Below are 18,462 nucleotides of genomic sequence, written 5' to 3'. Positions count from 1 at the left end.
AAACCACCGAACAGTACCTTCGCCGACGTGGCCTGTACTGCTCTCCAGATAAATCCGAATTACTGCTCCTTAAAAATCGAACCAGAGGTCGACCCCCTGCGCCTATTCCTGATATCGAACTTCGAGTCAACAACGCTCCAATCCCCCAGGTCAAAACTCTCCGCCTGCTAGGACTTACGCTACAGCAAGACGGAGCCGGCATGGCAACGCTCCATAAACTGCAAACTACAATTCATAAAGTTCTACATCTCATACGCCGTATCACAAATCGCCGACATGGCCTCAAAGAACAGGACACAATTAAAATTGTGCAAGCATTAATAACGAGCAGAATTACGTATGGAACGCCGTATCTAGCCCTGAAAAATAACGAAAAAGAAAAACTCAATATCTTGATCCGAAAAGCCTACAAATTTTCTCTCGGTTTACCCCTCACTGCTTCTACAGACAAATTATTGCAATTAGGCCTGCACAACACTTGGGAGGAATTGGCTGAAGGCCACAAAACTAGCCAATTGGAACGCCTCAAACTCACCAAGACGGGAAGACACACCCTACGAAAACTGGGTTACGAAGTCCCGAAAGAAAATAACGCTAAACAACGCATTCCTCTACATGTTAGAGAGAAAATCACTGTCGCCCCAATACCAAGAAATATGCATCCGATCCACAACAAAGCACGACGCAAGGCAAGAGTTCAAGCTCTTCGAACTGCATACGGGAAACGGCCTGACGTTAGGTACGCGGACGCATCACTATACCCAAATAGATCAGCCCACGCCATCAGCATAGTCAATAACCAGGGACTGGAGCTAGCTTCAGCTTCTATACCTACCAAGGACATTGACACCGCCGAAGAAGCAGCCATTGCCCTTGCAGCTACCACTGGCAAAGAACATGTCATCATCCTATCAGACTCCCAGACGGCGTGTCGAAACTTTCAAATTGGACGCATTTCATCAACAGCAGCAAAAATTTTATCGGCCCACCCTGATTTACCCGAAATTTCCATCATATGGACACCGGCTCATTCATCACTGGAAGGGAATGAGGCGGCTCATGCCGCAGCCCGAGCCCACACTCACCGGGCGCCTCCTTCTGGGATGTCAGCCAGTCCTTCCATTAGCCCAACGAGAGAAACAATCCCCAGAAGGTACAGTGACATCCTGGCCCACTACCGCTTGGGAAGAAGAACCTTCCCGCCTCCACATCTCAACATTACTCGCGAAGACACGGTCATCTACAGACAGCTACAGACTAACACATTTCCACATGGTACATTACTACACTCAATGCATCCGTCACTGCACACATACACTTGTAAATTCTGCGTGGAGCCATGCACTCTCTACCACATGGTATGGGAGTGCCGCCACACACCATCCCTTGCCCCAAACCCAAATCCCTCACTTGAGCAGTGGGAGGGTCGGTTGACCAGCTCCAACCCGGATCACCAACAACATCTGGTAGACCGGGCGAGACAGGCCGCCAAGACCCAGGGCTTCCTGGACTAAGGAGGTCCCCCACCTGGCGGTCAACCCAACAACATTGACTGCTCAATTAAATGTTTATTCCTCCTCCTCCTTGTTGGCAACGGAGAAATTCAAGGAAGCTTGCAGCCACGCACGAGACTTGAATGGCGAAGCTGTTGTAGCTGATCATTGACGGGCACAAAGTTAAGTTTTAGTGTCGTTGTGGTGTCGTGGTTGACGTCGGCAGCATGACATTTCAACGATCTTATGTTGAGCAAGGCCAGAGTGAGCTCGTCGTTTTGGTCGATGTTTTCGTTCGCAACTCTGAAAGCGCAAGTCGTCTCTAGCGGATGATTTGCACGTCGAACCTCTCGAAGCGTGGCCTCAATTTTTCAGCCGTGCGAACTATCCCCGGCCGGGTCATGTGGTATCAATGATCCCCAACAACAGCTTCGGCGTTCAAGTCGCGGTTCTTCTATGGTACAGAACGCATGAGCACGAGTAGAAACGAACGAGGGGCGTACGCTATGACGTGTCTTTCTCGTTGCGAGCAAGTGTTGCCACGGTACGGCGAATGCTGGTGGTGTTTTTTTTAACACGAAAGTGTTTTATTCCGGGATTCACGAAGATTTCAGTTACGTCATATCCGTCCCGAAAGTGACGCCAGTACAACGAAGCAAGCGGCCTGCAAAGGGTGCACCCCTGCACACAAGGTCTTCTTGCGGGGAAACAACCTTTAGTATTAAGAGTACATTATACTTCGGGTTGTTCGTTTCCGGGTTTTCTATTTCAACACGGAAGTGTTTTATGCCGGGGTACACCAAGATTTTACGGACGTCATATCCGTCACGGAAATGACGCCCGTGCAGCTTTGCCGAAACGACCTGCCAGCAGGACGTCGCTCGCCAAGCACACCCAAAAGACAGCCACCCACCCGCAAATCATGCTCAGCTGCACATTTCGCTGCACATTTCACTTTCGTGTTTTACCGATTCCTATGACAGAGAAATCAGTCAGTTTTTTTTTTACTTTGGTGGCAAATGTTGGCCAGTTTCTCCAAGTGGGTATGGTTGGCTTAAAGAACGCGCGCTCATTTTTTTAGGGGGGAGGTGGGGGGGAGGTGGGGGGGCAATATACTCCAGTCTTTCTAAATTGGCATGCTTAGCTTGAGGAACATGCGCTCTAGGCACGCCTGCACGAGTGCTCAGCCTTTTCATGGTATTTTTAGCTTCGGACACAATACGCAGACGATTTTCTCAACAGCTTCGCCGTCAAAAAAAGTTCCTTCCCTGCATGGCTTCTACATTTATTTTCTATGCCTAGCACGAGTTTTAACGTGGGCTTTTTGCACAGCACGCCAGCTATGCGAAAAAAGGGCTTTGATGATGACGACTGGTTTAGGACGCGCTGTGCAAGAAGCCCGGTACACAAAAAGCAGCATATAGCTGTTTGGCCGACTTATAGCTGAAAGAGCAAAGTGTTTGACAATATGACGCGCTTCAGAATAAACTTGAGACAGAAAAGGCGGGCACTGAATAAGCATGTGAGCGACTTCAGCTGCAAGTGAAAATCATTTGGCATTATGACACGGATAAAAAATGAGTCATTGCGGGGTCCTCCATCACTTTTGCAAGCCCCAAAGGGGTTCCCCGCACACTCATGGTTGAGAGCCGCCGCAACATGGTATTGCTCCGCAGTGGAAATTCGCTCTTATTCTGTATTCTTTATGCAACAAATACGCCCAGTGCCAGGCGGCGTTCTAGCATGGGATGTACAATTTTGTTTCTTCTTTTTTTTTCATGCATTGCTACTACGTTTCTTGCTTATTGCGTTCTTTCATATGTGCTGTTTGTTATCGTGGTGATAGTTTTTTTCTTTTTTCCATGTCTTTCTAATACGTTTCTTGCTTATTATGTTCTTGTGTATATACCGTAAATGATCTTGCTGATATTATTTTGTGTTTCGTTGATTGATATATTCGTGCTTATAACGTGTGTTTCCGCCTGTTTAATGAATAACAGGAGGTCCCCTCTTCAGTCTCTGACTCTGGGACCTCCTTCTGAAACTTTTGTATACATTCTTGTTGTAACACAAAATAAAATAAATTCAAATTCAAATTCAAATTCAAAAGAACACGTACTTTCACCGAGAGTACACTTAAACATTTGACAACCGATTCCACTCATATATTGACTAACAAAAAAAATTAATCAGCTATAATTCCTGTCCCGGCACCGTATATTCACTAAGTTTGAAGGAATTATCAACACAACGTTGCACATAATATGGTGTATGCAGGTATCTTTCTTAATCCCAGTTTCTGTTCAATATTTATAAATATGATACGTTTAATCGCAATTGTCTTTGAAGTGACGACAGCAGCTCCCAATTCAATTCCTTTTCATAGCAGCACAACTCAACCGCCATTGTTACCACCCCAGGATGAACCTTGGCGCCTTGTTCGCTATTTTTTTTCTGTTTTGTCACTGAGAGTTACCTGCGACAAATGCCTGACTGCGCAGGCGTATTCTAAAACTGGTCGAACGGGCTTCAAATAAACCATTTCTTTAACGCTGGTGCGAACATCTTAAGATACGCTGAAAACATTTAACACTCTCGCAGCTTTTGCGACAGCGTAATCCACATGCGCATTCTAGGATACACTCAAGCAGGGGCGTAGCCAGAATATTTTTCGAGGGGGAGGGGTGTTATGCGCCACTAGTAAAAAACAAAAATAAAGAGATCCTGCACCCCCACAAACCATTAGTCACTTTTCTGCGTGAATGAACCGACATCCTTTTTATTTTTGTGTTACCATTACAGTATAATACCATAATATAAAAAAATGAAGGAAGCTCACACTATTGCGTAAGACTTGAAGGTATACCGAAGCTGTACGCAGCCTTCACGACCATCATGATTGCAGCCGATTTGCTTCTCCTTCTCTGCCACAAAGACTTTTACTGCATCACTGTCGCTATAAGTGTGAGCTTATTTCATTTTTTTGGAAGTGATGGTTATTGAACATCACCTTGGAGGGGCGTACACTATGATGACGTGTCTTTCTCGTTCCGAGTAAGTGTTGACATGATTACGACGAACGCGGGAGTCTTTCTAGTTCCGAGAAAGTATCTCGGCACGCCTGTCCGTGTCTTCTTTCTTGTGTTTTGTGTATTTGCGCCGCTCAGTATGTTTGCATTCATTCATTCATTCATTCATTCATTCATTCATTCATTCATTCATTCATTCATTCATTCGTTCATTCATTCATTCGTTCATACATACATGCATACATACATGCATACATACATAAATATATATATACATACATACATTCATTCATTCATTCATTCATCCATTCATTCATTCATTCATACATACACACACATACATGCACACATACATACATACATACAAACATACATACATACATACATTCGTTCACACATGCATACATACATACATACATACATACATACATACATACATACATAACCTGCCAAGGCCTCTAAATGTTACTTCGGGCCTTTCTTCCTTTCGACTCCCGAAATCCCCCAGCCCTCACGCCAGCACTGCCGTCTTTTTCCCCATTCTGTTTTAACTGCCTCAGCCTTCCTCTGAAGGCGAGTAATTCCGTTCCAGCGCGGGTTAACATGGATGGGCCCTCGCCCGAGGCAGCTGCCGCCCTCTACGTGAAAGCGTGGCGGGCACGGCGGGCAAGCGGTTTGTTGCCATGACGACGCCTCGTTGGTGTGCGTGCGTGCCTCGGCTGCGACTCCGAATCAGCGGCGACCATGAGCAGCGGAACGACGGTTGCAAGGTGAGCCGATTCCGATTCGTGCGGCTGGGTTGTTTGCCGCTGCGTGCCGTGCCTGCATGCATAACTGGAAGACGGGGACGTCGATGAGGCGTGGTGAATGTATACTAGAGGCTGTTTCAACGCCGCTTCTTCGCTCGTACGTAACCTCGGTCATATGTATTTTTTTGCGTCTTTGAAGCTGGAACTCGGTATCCTTGTCAGCTGGATCTACCAGCCCCCCCCCCCCCTCCCCACATCTATCCTTTCGAAAGTTGAAACAACCTTTGCGCATTCGAGGAGAATTGTGATAACCCATTGTTATCAGTAGGGATTTTGATTTCTACACTAGTAATAAATAGTACAAGGGCAACGCATATTCAATGCAGTCGTCTAATCTTCGCGAAACAATTACAATCCCTACGCGAGTACCAAGTTCGTCAAGTACATTTGAGCATGCATGCTTTGAAAAGGATGGCACGGACTCATTTGCGATGTATAAAATAAAACTCGATGTTGTTATATTCTTTGTTCCTTAAAGTACCAGCAAAGAAGCCGATGTGTCACGTCAAAGCACAGCACGATTACTGAGAGGAAGTTACACTATGCAATATGCTTAACCATGCTCCGGGAAGCGCAGCGTAGCCTGAGCTCTGGAAGTTATCCAAGATTGCCTCTTTCTATAAACTTTGTTATTGTTCAGATCAATCTAGCTACAGGCCACTCTCCGTCTCCAGCGCGAGCTTGTCTAGCGGCACAATAGATTACTGCACAAATACAGTGTACAGAGCCCACAGTAACACGACTTTCACCCGCCACTCTACTTCAGCCACCATGTTCTCTATGACATGCTAGTAAACATTCCTTAGCATAAAAATAATCTAGTTGCACTCACTTACCCCTATTTGCAAAAAAACATCTGTCACTACGGTACATCATAACAGTAATCTCCAAAAAAACTACGACAGTGTGGGATCCAGGACGGTACCCCTGACTTATTTCTTCTTTGAGCAATCGCGAGCAAGCTGTAGTAATGAATAATAATTCACCCTTGTTGCACCATACTCTTAAAGGAGCGCCGCAGGGATCCGTACTGCGGCTGCTGCTATTTTAGTTGTACATTATTGACTCTTCGCAAAACTTAACCCAGTGGAAATTTTATTATTTTGTTTTACGCAGAAAATACAGCCACAATAATGGCAGCAGTGAGAGATTACCGCTGACACCAGAGTTAAGGATCTGAGAGAAGGTTCAAAATCCTAGAGGTTACTAGAGCGGAAGACAAAAGTTAGAACCAAATAAAAAAATTGGAATGTTTAGCAGATCATGAGTTCACCACGAGTGCCGAAATTCAAAGTCTATTTTCCCCTATAAAAATAATAAAGATGTTAAAATCTGTACTCATGAATGCCTGATAAAAGTTCTCAAGCTCCAGACTAAAGGATCCTTGTGGAAATAAAGTTACTTTCTTCTTAATATAAGTTTCTTGAAGTTATGTTTGCCACCACTTTTTACTGGTGTAATTATGTTATTGCTATTTGTACTAAGGTAGAATCTGCACGCTGCGATGCAAGCTCAACAGTGTTCGGGTAGAAATGTACCGTGTATTGTTTACTATACGTTTGTAAACTTCCGTATAAGTTGTATACAATCATGCAGCTGGACATGAAACACGTACCGTGATGATCCAAAAAGGAGCATGATAACTTAATTACCATGACTACTGTCCACCAAGCTGACGATTGTCTACATATATGTAAGTGGAACGTCGTTTAACTCCTCCCATGAATTCAAAATGCAACCTTTCTTAGCGATCTAATTCGAAAATTATTTAGGTGTTTTTTTGCATCTTCACCTCCTACTACTGGAAACCTCACACATAGCAACTTTAACACCTCTGCAAAAGATAACTTCTACTAGAAACAATCTTTTCACTAATGTTAACACTTGAAACAGTTTGCCACCTCAAATAAAGAAGCTAAGGAATTCCGACAGCGAAATTATAAATATCAACTTAATTTATTATGCCCATTTTGAAGATCCTTGCATATTTTATGTCACGTATTTTTGTGTAGTGCTATGTATGATGTTACACCACATTGAATATATCCTCGTACACACTCATTGAAGTTTTGTATGGCGTTATTCACCCTTTGCGGCATCCTTTGCCAAGCCATTCCTCATGCTTTATCTATGCATCACTGATTGTATATGCGCGTACTATTTATTTTTTAAACTGTACATTGCAGCACCCGTTTGCCGTGTTTCCAAGAACCTCCTCAACATCAAGAGCTTCTATGTATACGTACCCAGAAGACACGTCTAATAATAACCCCACGTAATCAAATGCACCCTGAACACTGCTTAGAACTTTTGGCCCAGCAAGGCTTTCTGGAAGTACCTGGCTACCGTTCAGTTCGGCATTTAACTAAGGCATGTTGTGCTTAGCCCGTTCCCTTTGGGGAGGTGTCGTGGAGAAAGAGGGAGAGAATAAACTTTATTAAATGAAAGGAGACAGGTGGTCGGTTTCCTCAGTTCAGGACTCCGTTGGAGCATCCAGCCGTCTAAGCCCGGTGGATCAGCCGAAGCTGGTCTTCGACGCACGAGCTGGCCAGTTCTCTCTACTCTCCCACGGCTCAACCGAGGGATCAGAAATCGCGGAAAGTGAGGGGTTGAGCTGCTGGCACGCCCACACCATAAGATACAGAGTAGAGGGCGCTTTGCAGAATCGACACTGCGAGTCGTATTGCATAGGCCATGGATGAAGTGCAGCTTGGTCGGATGAAGAAACGTGCTAGTTTGGGTGAGACGCCAGTAGCGCTCCTCTTTCTTGCTGAGAGAAGGGTGTCCCGCGGGGAGCAAAAGCCGGGCTAGCCTGTAGTATTGATGTTAAGGGGATAGTCGTCTCTAGCCAACTCTCTCGCGGCGCTTGGCTGGTTACACCTTGAACAGTCTCATGGGCAAATACATTACCACCGATAGAAGTGTGAGCCGGTGTCCAGACAATAAATACCCTTTCCTTCGGAGGGTTCTCGCTCGAAATCTTCATAGTAGTGTGTGACATGCATCCCTGGAGGTAGCTCCTACACGCTGACTGAGAATCTGTGATTATTACGCCTGCAGGTGTCTGGCGCCTACAAACTTAGTTTTGCTGACATTGACTTCTTGCTAATCTCTGTCTCTTCGAGACTAGATGCTACTAGGCACGTGCTTGCAGCATTATGCACTCGTAATCTCTTTCTTTCAGCCGCAAGTTGTGCATCACCCCTTGAATATCACTTCATTGTCACTTCCTGCTTAGTACTTGATATTAAGGTTAAAGGACCCATTTAATTACAGCTACTATTAGGCGCCACTTATGATTAACTCACCACTTCCCATTAAGAGGCGAGCGTACGGCGGTTTTTGCCACGAACACCTCCTACCTGTGTCAGCGCACGAGAGCGGGGATAACGTGTTCGTGAATCTGTCGCTTTGAGATACTTCACCGCATCGCACTAACTTTTGGTGATGCAGCCTTTACAGGGGCAACCATTCCGAAGTCTTCGATTTCCACGTTTGGGGTCGTCGGAAGGACGGTGTTTTATGGCAGGGGTGATGTACGCTCCTTGTGAATTAGCATTGGGTGCAATCCATATAAATTCACCTGTTCTAGACCCATTCCAGATCAAACGCCGCATGTCTAGGTGGAACAGCGCCGAAACAAGCTACAGGGAGAAAAAACAGACTCGGGCGTTTCCTGTGTCCTGTTTTACGCTGTTCCACCTAGACACGTACCAACTCGCCCAAGTTGTAACTCTCAAACGCCACACATTTCTTGCCTTGAAAGGCAGCAAAATCTACCTTCGGTACTGTGAATCACATCTTCAATTTCTATGAAACTTTGTTTCATAAAAATTGTGTGTCATAAAAACAAAAAAAAATTGTTTGTTTAAGAACTCCGCCGTACCAAGCACCCTCTCCTAAAAAAACAGGGAGGAATGTTTCGAGAAATTTCGCCTTTTAACGTTAATTTTCTTCATATATCCAAGAACCCTCGACACTGTAATAATCCCAGACTTGAAGAAAAAAGGAGTGCCTACAATCGTGAAAGTACGGTACATTTGCTTGCTCCTTCTCTGCCCTGTGTGGCGCAGGCACGGCCCAATACCCTGTGGATGGATCGTTTGTACGCTGATAATACTACCGCATTTGAATCCTTAATCATTGGCGACAATTCAGTGCAGCCGTATACCTCCGCGTGAACGTTCTCTGCGACCGATAGAAGTCGATTGCTACTCTACGCGAGCGTACTGCTGGACTCTGGTTGCAACGCAGGACACAGCCCTCGTTCCCTTTTGCCCACAGGATATGATGCAATCATCGCTCCAAGAAAACGTTTGCTCGTTGGGGATCCCGACAGCTGCAATTTCGGGGAGTTGCTCTCTCGCACTGCAAGTAGGCGGCTAATGTATGTTGCGAAAAGTTAGTAGTTAAACAATCACTTCCGCATACACACTAGCTATCATGCTGCAGCGGACAATTTCTGAAACCGGCAATCTCGTGGTACGTAAACTTATTTCTCACTACTGTACGCACGTGCGTGGCTGCTTATCCCCGTTAACATCGACAGCATTGGCAATGACTGTTTACGGTGATGATGATAATAACGGTCACCCGTGATGTCGTTCTGTACCCATTTAACGTAACGCAGTGTCTAGAGTGCCGTCCGACGGCACTCCAGCTGATCGCGGCAGGCATGGCTAGAGTGCCGTCCGACGCCATTCGATTAATAAAGACCAGGCTAGCACCGGTCCGAGCATCTGTCGTTGCAGTGCAGAGGGTTCGTTTTGGCTTAGTGATCCCAAGGACGATGGTTTGAGGCCGGCTTTTTCCTAGGTTGTTTTTTTGAGCTATGATTTGAGCTAGGTTGTTTTTTTTTGAGAACTGAGCTATGATTTTTATGGCTTAGGTTACTTTTGGTGTTTTAAATGATTTCTTTGTGTGCGTTAGATCATGTTATGCTATGTTTAGGTTAGGTTGCCTTTTTTTACGTTATCTAGACCGATATAGTGCCAGACGCGGCAATTTCGTTACAAAACGCCGGTGGACGTCGATATAGTGGAGTGCTTATAATACCGCCGGACGGCACTCTAGACACGGCCTTAACGTAAACTAAAAAAACTGCGCAAATTGAAATGGCCACACAAAGGAAAGTACACAGGTCGTTGCAATTTGCGCAGTTATTGTTTTACTTTACATTAAAAATGCACCAACTCGCCCACCAACAAGTCCTTAACTGTACTCATTCATTGTCATTGTATGTCTTATTCTCTCTCCCCAAATATGACCATGGTGCACATTCTCATAGGTGTAGTAACGGACTGTCGGCTACTCACTAACCCTGTGAGACACTTTAAAACACCCTAACACCTGCAGTTATTCGGCAAGCAGTCGAGTCATGCTTCAACATCAAATCACCCCTGTTCCGCGTCCATCCCATTTGTTTTAAAATGTACGACCGTGCTTTTTTTCTCACAACCCTTCCGTATCTTATGCAACCATGGCAGTGTGAGTGATGGCGGAGCCGGCAGCGTCGGCAGCATCGGAGGCGGGACCACCAGCAGCGGCAACAGTGCGTGGCTTCGGGCACACCACGACCCGTACGCGTCGCTGTACACGCTTCCCGGCGGCCTGTGCACTGCCGACGTGCTGGCCGACGGCGACCAGCGGCTCCTGATCGCGGACCTGCGCAATGGCGGCCGCCTGCGGCTCTTCCGGGGAGGCCGGCAGCAACAGCAGGGGGAGCAGGCGCTGGCAGCGCTGCCCTGCGGTATCGCCGCGTTCCGCACGGGTTGGTGACTCTTTTAAAGCGTGAGCATTAGTTAGCTCAGTTTGTGAGCTCCCCGTTTGGCGCTCTTTGGCCTAGTAAGCAGAGCGTGCACCAGTATCATCGTCATTGCGAATCTGTCGGTCATCGCCATTAGAACGTTCCATCAGGGTGTCCTGACGGCTCAGTTCCCTGATGTATCAACCGCAACGAGGTGGTTACTCCGCGACGTTTGCACCAGTAGCACTTGCGCCATTAATCGTCATCCTCATCATCATCCGTGAGTTTCACGCGGGACCAAACAGCGTGGCCCGAAGCTGTCCGCAAAATTCCGCCTGGCGAGTGATTCACGGGATGGCGCTGCGCTCGTCCTTGGCCTAGAGTTCCCCCATAGCAACTTTACTTAGACCGCTGCCTTCTGGGTGATTCCCCACCTGGCGTTTCTATTGGTGGATCAAACTCGCCAGAGGCGCGTAATTGGTACCTGACGCATAAAAACGCAGCAGCGGCAATAGACGTACCGTCTATATCATCTGTTGTGTCCACATCTGCCTGTGGAGCGTCAGAAAGCACTGTATTCGTGGAAGAAAACGGTCTCGTTGCTCGGAAAACGGGGGATTTGCAAAACGAAGCGCAACAAATTGTTGCTACAAATGTTGCGTAAAAACTCAGCCAAAAGTCGAAATATGGCCGGTGTGTTGTATTGCGTGTTTTGAGACATCATACACTCGGCAACACTAAACTAAGCTGTATAAAACTCGGCGACACTAAACTCAATGAGAAATTAGGCTCCCACTTCCTCACGATGTATGGGAAAGCTTAGGCGCCACCGCAGTTTTTGTTTTTGTTATTCCTGAGAGAGGCTTTTTTACCTACGAGTTTCTGTGGATAATGGTGAATAAACAAGATGTTCAATGGCCACAAACTTGTCTAAATGTTGATCTTTTTGTCATTGAATAGGGTCATCATGCCTGGCTTAAGTAAAATTTTCGGGCGTATCTACGTACTGAGCGGCGCATCGTTATCACCGTCGTAATCATGACCTGCCAATTCCCAGTGGGAAGTTGTGGGAACTTGATTTTACCCCTCATTAAAGACCGCCGTGTTTAGAGTGTGTGTGTGTGCGCGCCCCGTGAGCATGTGTCTGTATGAGTAAATCCTTTTCCCGTCATCATCTGTACTTGCTCCTCGAAAGGAAGGATTGAACCCCGAATTTTTGCCAGCTATGTGACCACCCATTTGGCTTTTGTATCGGCGACTCTCCTCCCGGCCCCGTGCAGAGAGCGCTCCTGCCGGCCAGCCCCCGGCCCTGGCCGTCGCGGCGGGCTCGTGCCTGTACGTGTACCGCAACTTGCGGCCCTTCTACAAGTTTAGCCTGCCGTCCACGGTGGTCGACGAGTCCGAAGTCGAAGCCTGGGCCAGACAACAGGTGCGAGACCGCCAGGCACCTATAGCTCTTGCACACACGCACCCATGGCATCGATAAGGTGCTGTTTGAGCAGCTGTATGGGTCCTGGCCACGGTGAAAGAATAGACCGTCCTGGCGTATGGTATGTAGTGTATGACCGACAATAGAAGCCATAACTTGTACTGCGCATTTTCAATGGCACCGACTAGGTATATTTTAAAATGAGTCACAGTCAAAATGCTGGAACTTATATGTCCGATTTGAGTGCTACCAAGAACCAATGGGAGACGCCATCGAAAATGCATGTAACGAGATGTCACTGGACAAGAGGTCCCTGCTTTTTGTTGTTGATGTTTTTGTCGCGCTCGTGTTAAGTAAAGAAAATGAACCGACTAAACCAGAATTACCGTCTCGTGCGGCACCTTGCCTAGCTGCAACGACCACAAGAAGCTGCGCTTTTGGTGTATCGTGCTCTTGTGACGAACATGGGCAAAGCTGTACTGTGGGGCCTATAAGAGGCCTGCAGAAAATAAGAGTCGTTTCATTATCGATGTGCTACTGACTGGATGGACCATGATGGACAGACTTCAAAAGCTTGAAAAGTATTAAAAAATCAAGATAGATTTTGTTTGCTATGAAATTCTCGTAGAGACCGTGAAGGGAATATGCAATTTTCGGTTCATTTGAACGAACTAGCATTTGGTAACTTTACACAACTTCATTCCGGAATCGAAAAATGTTGCTTTCAAAAGAAAATAAAAATATTTTAGAAACTTCGAAATGATTGTCAACAAACTGTTAGTAGTGACGCTGTAAGGGAAATACTAAAAAAACATTGTCGGCGTGTTAACTGCATGGTAGTATTCAAGTGGTACACGATCTAACAAAACCAATCGCATGCACAATTATGTTTCTTCACGGTGGCCTCGGTAGGCAGCCGCCAATCGCAACAAAGATTCTGTGACGTACTAGGGTTAAAGGAGTACTGACACGAAATTTTTATGTTATGTTTTTTTCGCTGCTATGCGTGCCTACCAGCCCACTAATCATAGAATGACAGATTAGACGGTCGAGCGCAGCGTAAACATTCATTTACGGCGTCGTTGATTCGTGCCAGTTTCGGTTTCGACAAAAAAACGCCGAGCGGCCGCCATGACAGCATGTATCACATGGCGTCACCATTCTTGCCGTATCGCTGCCTCTCTGGAAGCGCGCGCGAGCGAGCGCACGCGCGCGCCCAGACCGGCCGAGGTCTTCGCCGTCCCCACAGGCCCGGGCAGCATGACGTCAGTCCCAAAACCATGACGTGTACACACGCCCGAGCAGCGCGCGCCAACCACAGCCAGCGCGTCGGCTTCGTCACGGGAGCCCCGACGTCGACAGTTTGGGGCACGTAGAACATGATGTCACGTCGACCCGCTCTGGCCTTTCTCGTGCGGGCGAAGATTAAAATGGATTTTAAATATGTTTCGCTGAACGGTTGCTGTTGAAACTTGCTGGGAGATATCTCCTGATAAAAAGGAAGCGTTTTACATAGTTATCTCAGCTTTGAAATTTCGTGTCAGTACTCAGGCAAGAAAGCGTTTGGCGAGTAGCCACTACTTTGCAGGTTCTGTATATTGATTGATTGATTGATTGATTGTAGGGTTTAACGCGCCGACGCAACGCAGGCGATGAGGCGCGCCGTAGTGGAGGGCTCCGTATTAATTTTGACCACCTGGGGATCTTTAACGTGCGCCGAAATCTCGTGCACACGGGCGTTTTTGCTTTTCGCTTCCATCAGAAAAGCGGCCGCCGCGGCCGGGAATCGAACCCGCGACCTCGTGCTCAGCAGCGCAACGCCTTAGCCACTGAGCCACCGCGGCGGGTCAGGTTCTGTATATTATTTATTCAGTTGTTTAGGTTTGCGTTATTATTTCCATCACTGTTATTGGGGAAAAGTTGTCCTTTTAATGGCCCAACTCGCATTTTTTTATTCATGGTACCTTTAATCAGCAATGAACCATCGTGAGGCCCGCGGTATCAGCACATGTAGAAGACGCGTGCGTTTTAATATCGGTCAAATTTCCTAAGACACCAAAGCTTATTAGTTATGTTGCACAAAGCTTGTGCAGCGTTACTTGGCGTAGATCAGCCCAGCAAAACAAATCACATGAAAACACAGCTACAATAAAAGCTACCCTTAGTACTTTAGTTCACCATAAAAGCACGATATAGATGTAAATTTTATTCTCCGTATCTTCTTATCTAGCGACACTGTTTTTCTTTAAACGTAATTATCGATACCTAGTTGGGCCACAGACATACAAGAAAACCTACACAAACTCATGTGCCCTAAAATAATTTTCCAGAAATGAAGAAAACATGCCAATTGATCATGTCGAAGCATAAATATTTTGAAAGTAATTACAGGGAACAATTCTGTATAATTATCACCTCTGTAAGGCTTCTAGAATCGAAAAATAAAAAAAGCAATGGTTTTTATTTACAACAGCAAGCTCATTAAACACATGATAACATATATAACACGTCAACTATTGAACGTTGATAAGTACAAACCTGCACCACATCCGGCTTCCACATGATAAAGAGGCCTGCTGAGGTGACTAAACAAATTAATGAATAAGCTATTCAGCCAATATTAAGGGAGCTCATGAAATCGTACAGGGTGTTTTATGCTTTTTAAATGCGAATTACAAACCCCTACTTATTACTTTTACTCCAGCATACAAGAGCATATTCTATAGCAACAGCCCTGATATCCTAACTGGGCCGATTTCGCGGATGTAGAAACTCAAACTCTTGGTGAAGCCTCCCGCATCTTCCAATTTGTATGTGCAAATGCTGATGTTCAGCAGAGGGAGGGGGCGACACGGGTTCGCGACGGCTAACATTATATTAAGTGCAGAGCACTTTAGGAGCCCGGCTGGTCGTCGTGGCTCGTCTGCGTTCAAGCATCTATATCCACCGCAGTCACACGGCACCACGGACCTAAACAGAGTCACGCGGGGTCACGCACCCAAACAGAGGCTTCAAAAAGGTACCCGCCTGAAAGGATAACTTTATTACCAAAAAATCCTGCATGGTATCAATGATACAACGTAACAACCAGAAACAATTAAACAAGTGCAGCGCCTGTTGCTCCAAAACTAACAGAGCCCGAAGGCTGCCAGTTACAGACACCTACAGAAACACACAAACAGCTTCAAGTTGTTTGTAGACAAAAGATTTAGAGGTGCTTACAACCAAACACACAATTTAGAGTTGCTTACAACCAAAATATTAACATGCGAGGGAAACAAGGATACAAAAAAATGGCCGCGTATCTGCTCCTTTCGTTGCAAATGTCATCAAAAGACGATAGTCTTTATCGACTTTTGCCAAGTAAATGCCTCCCTTCGCTTTCCCGCTCACCTCTCATGTTGTTCCTCTTGCGTCGCGCTCCTCACAAGGTAAAGACGCCAAAGGTTTACTTAAATCATTTTAAATTTCCCGCGTTCCACTGCTCCAAACCGGGTGTCTCGATGCCAACGCTGCCGTACGGCGAAGACACGCGTGAATCGAGGCGCCCTACTTCAGCGTTTATAGAACCGCGTTTCCCTACTCCACGTGCGTTGCAAGCAGAACGTGGAACCTATCTAGTGGGACCTTTCGTACCTGTTGCCGGTTGATTTCTTAAAATGGCGCCAGAAGCTATAGTGGCGCGGGCGACAGCAGGAGATGGCGGAGTGAATATTTTTTCTGGAGTTGATGGAGTATTTAATTTCGCAAAAGTCAAGCATGTATGATTGTTTATAAAGGAACACTGCAAATATCACTTCTGTATTAATTTGTCTTATATTTGCGTAATGTCTTGTTCTTCTTCAACAATGTTGACAAGTATGAACATTACACCGGAAGTAGACGGGCACATTTAGCTGTGACTATATAAGACTATTGCGCAGGCATTGTTTTACTTTGGCCGGGTGACTGAATCGAGTCACAGACAGACGGACGGACAGACAGACATTCAGACAGACCAAAATTTCTGGGTTTAAGTAGCCCAAGAAAGACTATCGTCTTTAAAACATTCGCTTCAAGAAAAGATATCGGCTTGTCCCTCGATTCAGCCTTCCGGCCAAGAGTTAAGAGGATACTGATCAAGAAGTTTATATAAGCAGAACTGTTCGAAACTCCTGGAACCACTGGCACTTGTCATACATGTCCCCGTTATTTAGCGCAAAGAAAACTGCAGGTAGGTTTGAGCTAAAATATATGAAATTAACCGGCAGTCCCCGCGTCAATATAGTTAGGAACCCTCGTGGGTTGGTTTTTAAGATAGTAAGCTAAAAAAGTGGCCGCCGAATAAACAACGTTCAATTGGCGCAAAAAGGCTCCAGCACGTCCGAGATGAAAGCAAGCAAAAAAAATTGAACTTGTGCGCATGGTGTACGAGGCAGAACAAGATACAAACGGTAAAAAAAAGGATGCGCGTTGTCCCTGCAGGAGAATGCGCGCGAACACTGCGAAAGCGGGAAAATTGAATTGCATTGAACAAACCTCCGTTCAATTCACTGTTCAAGATAAGAGTGAGACAGAGAGGGGAAGAACGGGAGGGTGGTTTTCCCGCTACAAAGGAAAAACCAATAGCAATCATCAATCATCATAATCATTATCAGAGCGAAGAACGGCGCCGCAGCCCGTATGGGGAGTCACTGCTCTGCACTTCCGACAGTTTTCACGTTGAGTGGAACTGTTTTAATTTTTTTTTCATTTACATACAATCTGCCCCAGTTTCTGAGACATATCAGAAGTGAGAACAGATGTTCAGCCCCAAGAAGCAAGTACACAATTAATTAAACGAAACACATGGTAGTACACAGCTCTTTTTCAAATTGCTAAGCGCTGAGTTTGCGCAGACACCCGTCAAGTTCAGTCCATAAATCCACTGTCCGGACCCACCGCGCATAGAGTTTCATACAATATTGTAAGAAACTCTATGCCACCACGGTGGCTCACTGGTTAAGGTTTTGTGCTGATGAGCCCAAAAACGCGGGTTCGATTCCCGTCCGCGGCGCCGCTTTTCTGATGGAAACTAAAAGCGAAAACGCCCGTGTGTCGAGATTTCGGCGCACGTTAAAGATCCCCAGGTGGTCGAAATTAATCTGGAACCGTCCACTACGGCGCGCCTCATCGCCTCGCGTTAAACCTCATAATCAGTGAAATACACCGTCCATTGAAAAAGGAAAGCTTAAACAATTCAGAATCGACCTGAATGACACAGTATTCAAGGAATCAGATCGTTGAGTACAGCGTGCAGAAGAGTCAACAAAAGAAATGGGTGCCAGAACACTCGAACCTGTGTGAACTGTCTTATGCAGGAGGATGACACGGTCAGAAGTGCGCTAATGTTGGAGAGACTGCAAAGATAAAACATGTGCAGCCAAAGTGGGCGAGAATTGCCTGTCGTGGCGACAAAAAGTGAACCAGATTGTTTTTTTTTCTTTGCATAAATTCCAATTTAGCTATGTCGTGTTTGTGGTGAGGTGACCAAACAACCGATCCATATCCAAGTATTGGCCTTGCGTAATGCTCTGCACTCAATGCTGCAACTAAAACCCCACACCCCGCCCAGCATGCGTATCGAACTGCGAGCGCAATGAACACCGTGCGTCTGTCGCTTGCCTTTTTCAGGAACAAGTCGACCCAGACGCACTTAAAAAAGACCTCGAGGCCCTGCGGTAAGTTTCAATGACTTGGCGGTGCTTTCGACGTTACCTTGTATTAGTGAGACACAAGGTTAAATTTCGGCTTGTACAAGGCAGATTTACCCCTGTCTTACTATCTCTGTGCATTAAACGACTGTACGAAGCCAGGCTGCGTGGACAGTCTGTCCAGACAGCACCTCCAGTATTGCAAACCGGCTAAAAGGGATGCTACGATACCGGTCCTCACTCGTAGCGAGCAAACCTCTCTTTTCCTCTCAAACGTGGGCAGC

General features: G+C 46.1%; 1 protein-coding gene across 1 annotated transcript in view; it reads left to right on the top strand.

The window, feature by feature from the left end:
• The first annotated feature begins 5,125 nt into the window (after nucleotides 1-5,125).
• The window catches only part of LOC144143047 (BBSome complex member BBS1-like), a 26,936-nt gene continuing 13,599 nt past the window's right edge, over nucleotides 5,126-18,462 (top strand). Inside the window, exons 1-5 of the mRNA XM_077674867.1 lie at nucleotides 5,126-5,188; nucleotides 9,405-9,436; nucleotides 10,818-11,101; nucleotides 12,358-12,506; nucleotides 18,159-18,205. Coding sequence (XP_077530993.1) covers nucleotides 5,126-5,188; nucleotides 9,405-9,436; nucleotides 10,818-11,101; nucleotides 12,358-12,506; nucleotides 18,159-18,205 — 575 coding nt within the window. The remainder of the gene's footprint in view (nucleotides 5,189-9,404; nucleotides 9,437-10,817; nucleotides 11,102-12,357; nucleotides 12,507-18,158; nucleotides 18,206-18,462) is intronic.

The sequence above is a fragment of the Haemaphysalis longicornis genome, unplaced genomic scaffold (assembly GCF_048455015.1).
Source record: "Haemaphysalis longicornis isolate Haplotype H1 unplaced genomic scaffold, Haemaphysalis longicornis Haplotype H1 scaffold_6, whole genome shotgun sequence".
NCBI classification, from domain to species: Eukaryota; Metazoa; Arthropoda; class Arachnida; order Ixodida; family Ixodidae; genus Haemaphysalis; species Haemaphysalis longicornis.
The sequence above is the reverse complement of the archived record's forward strand: the minus strand, read 5'-3'. Positions and strand labels throughout refer to the sequence as shown.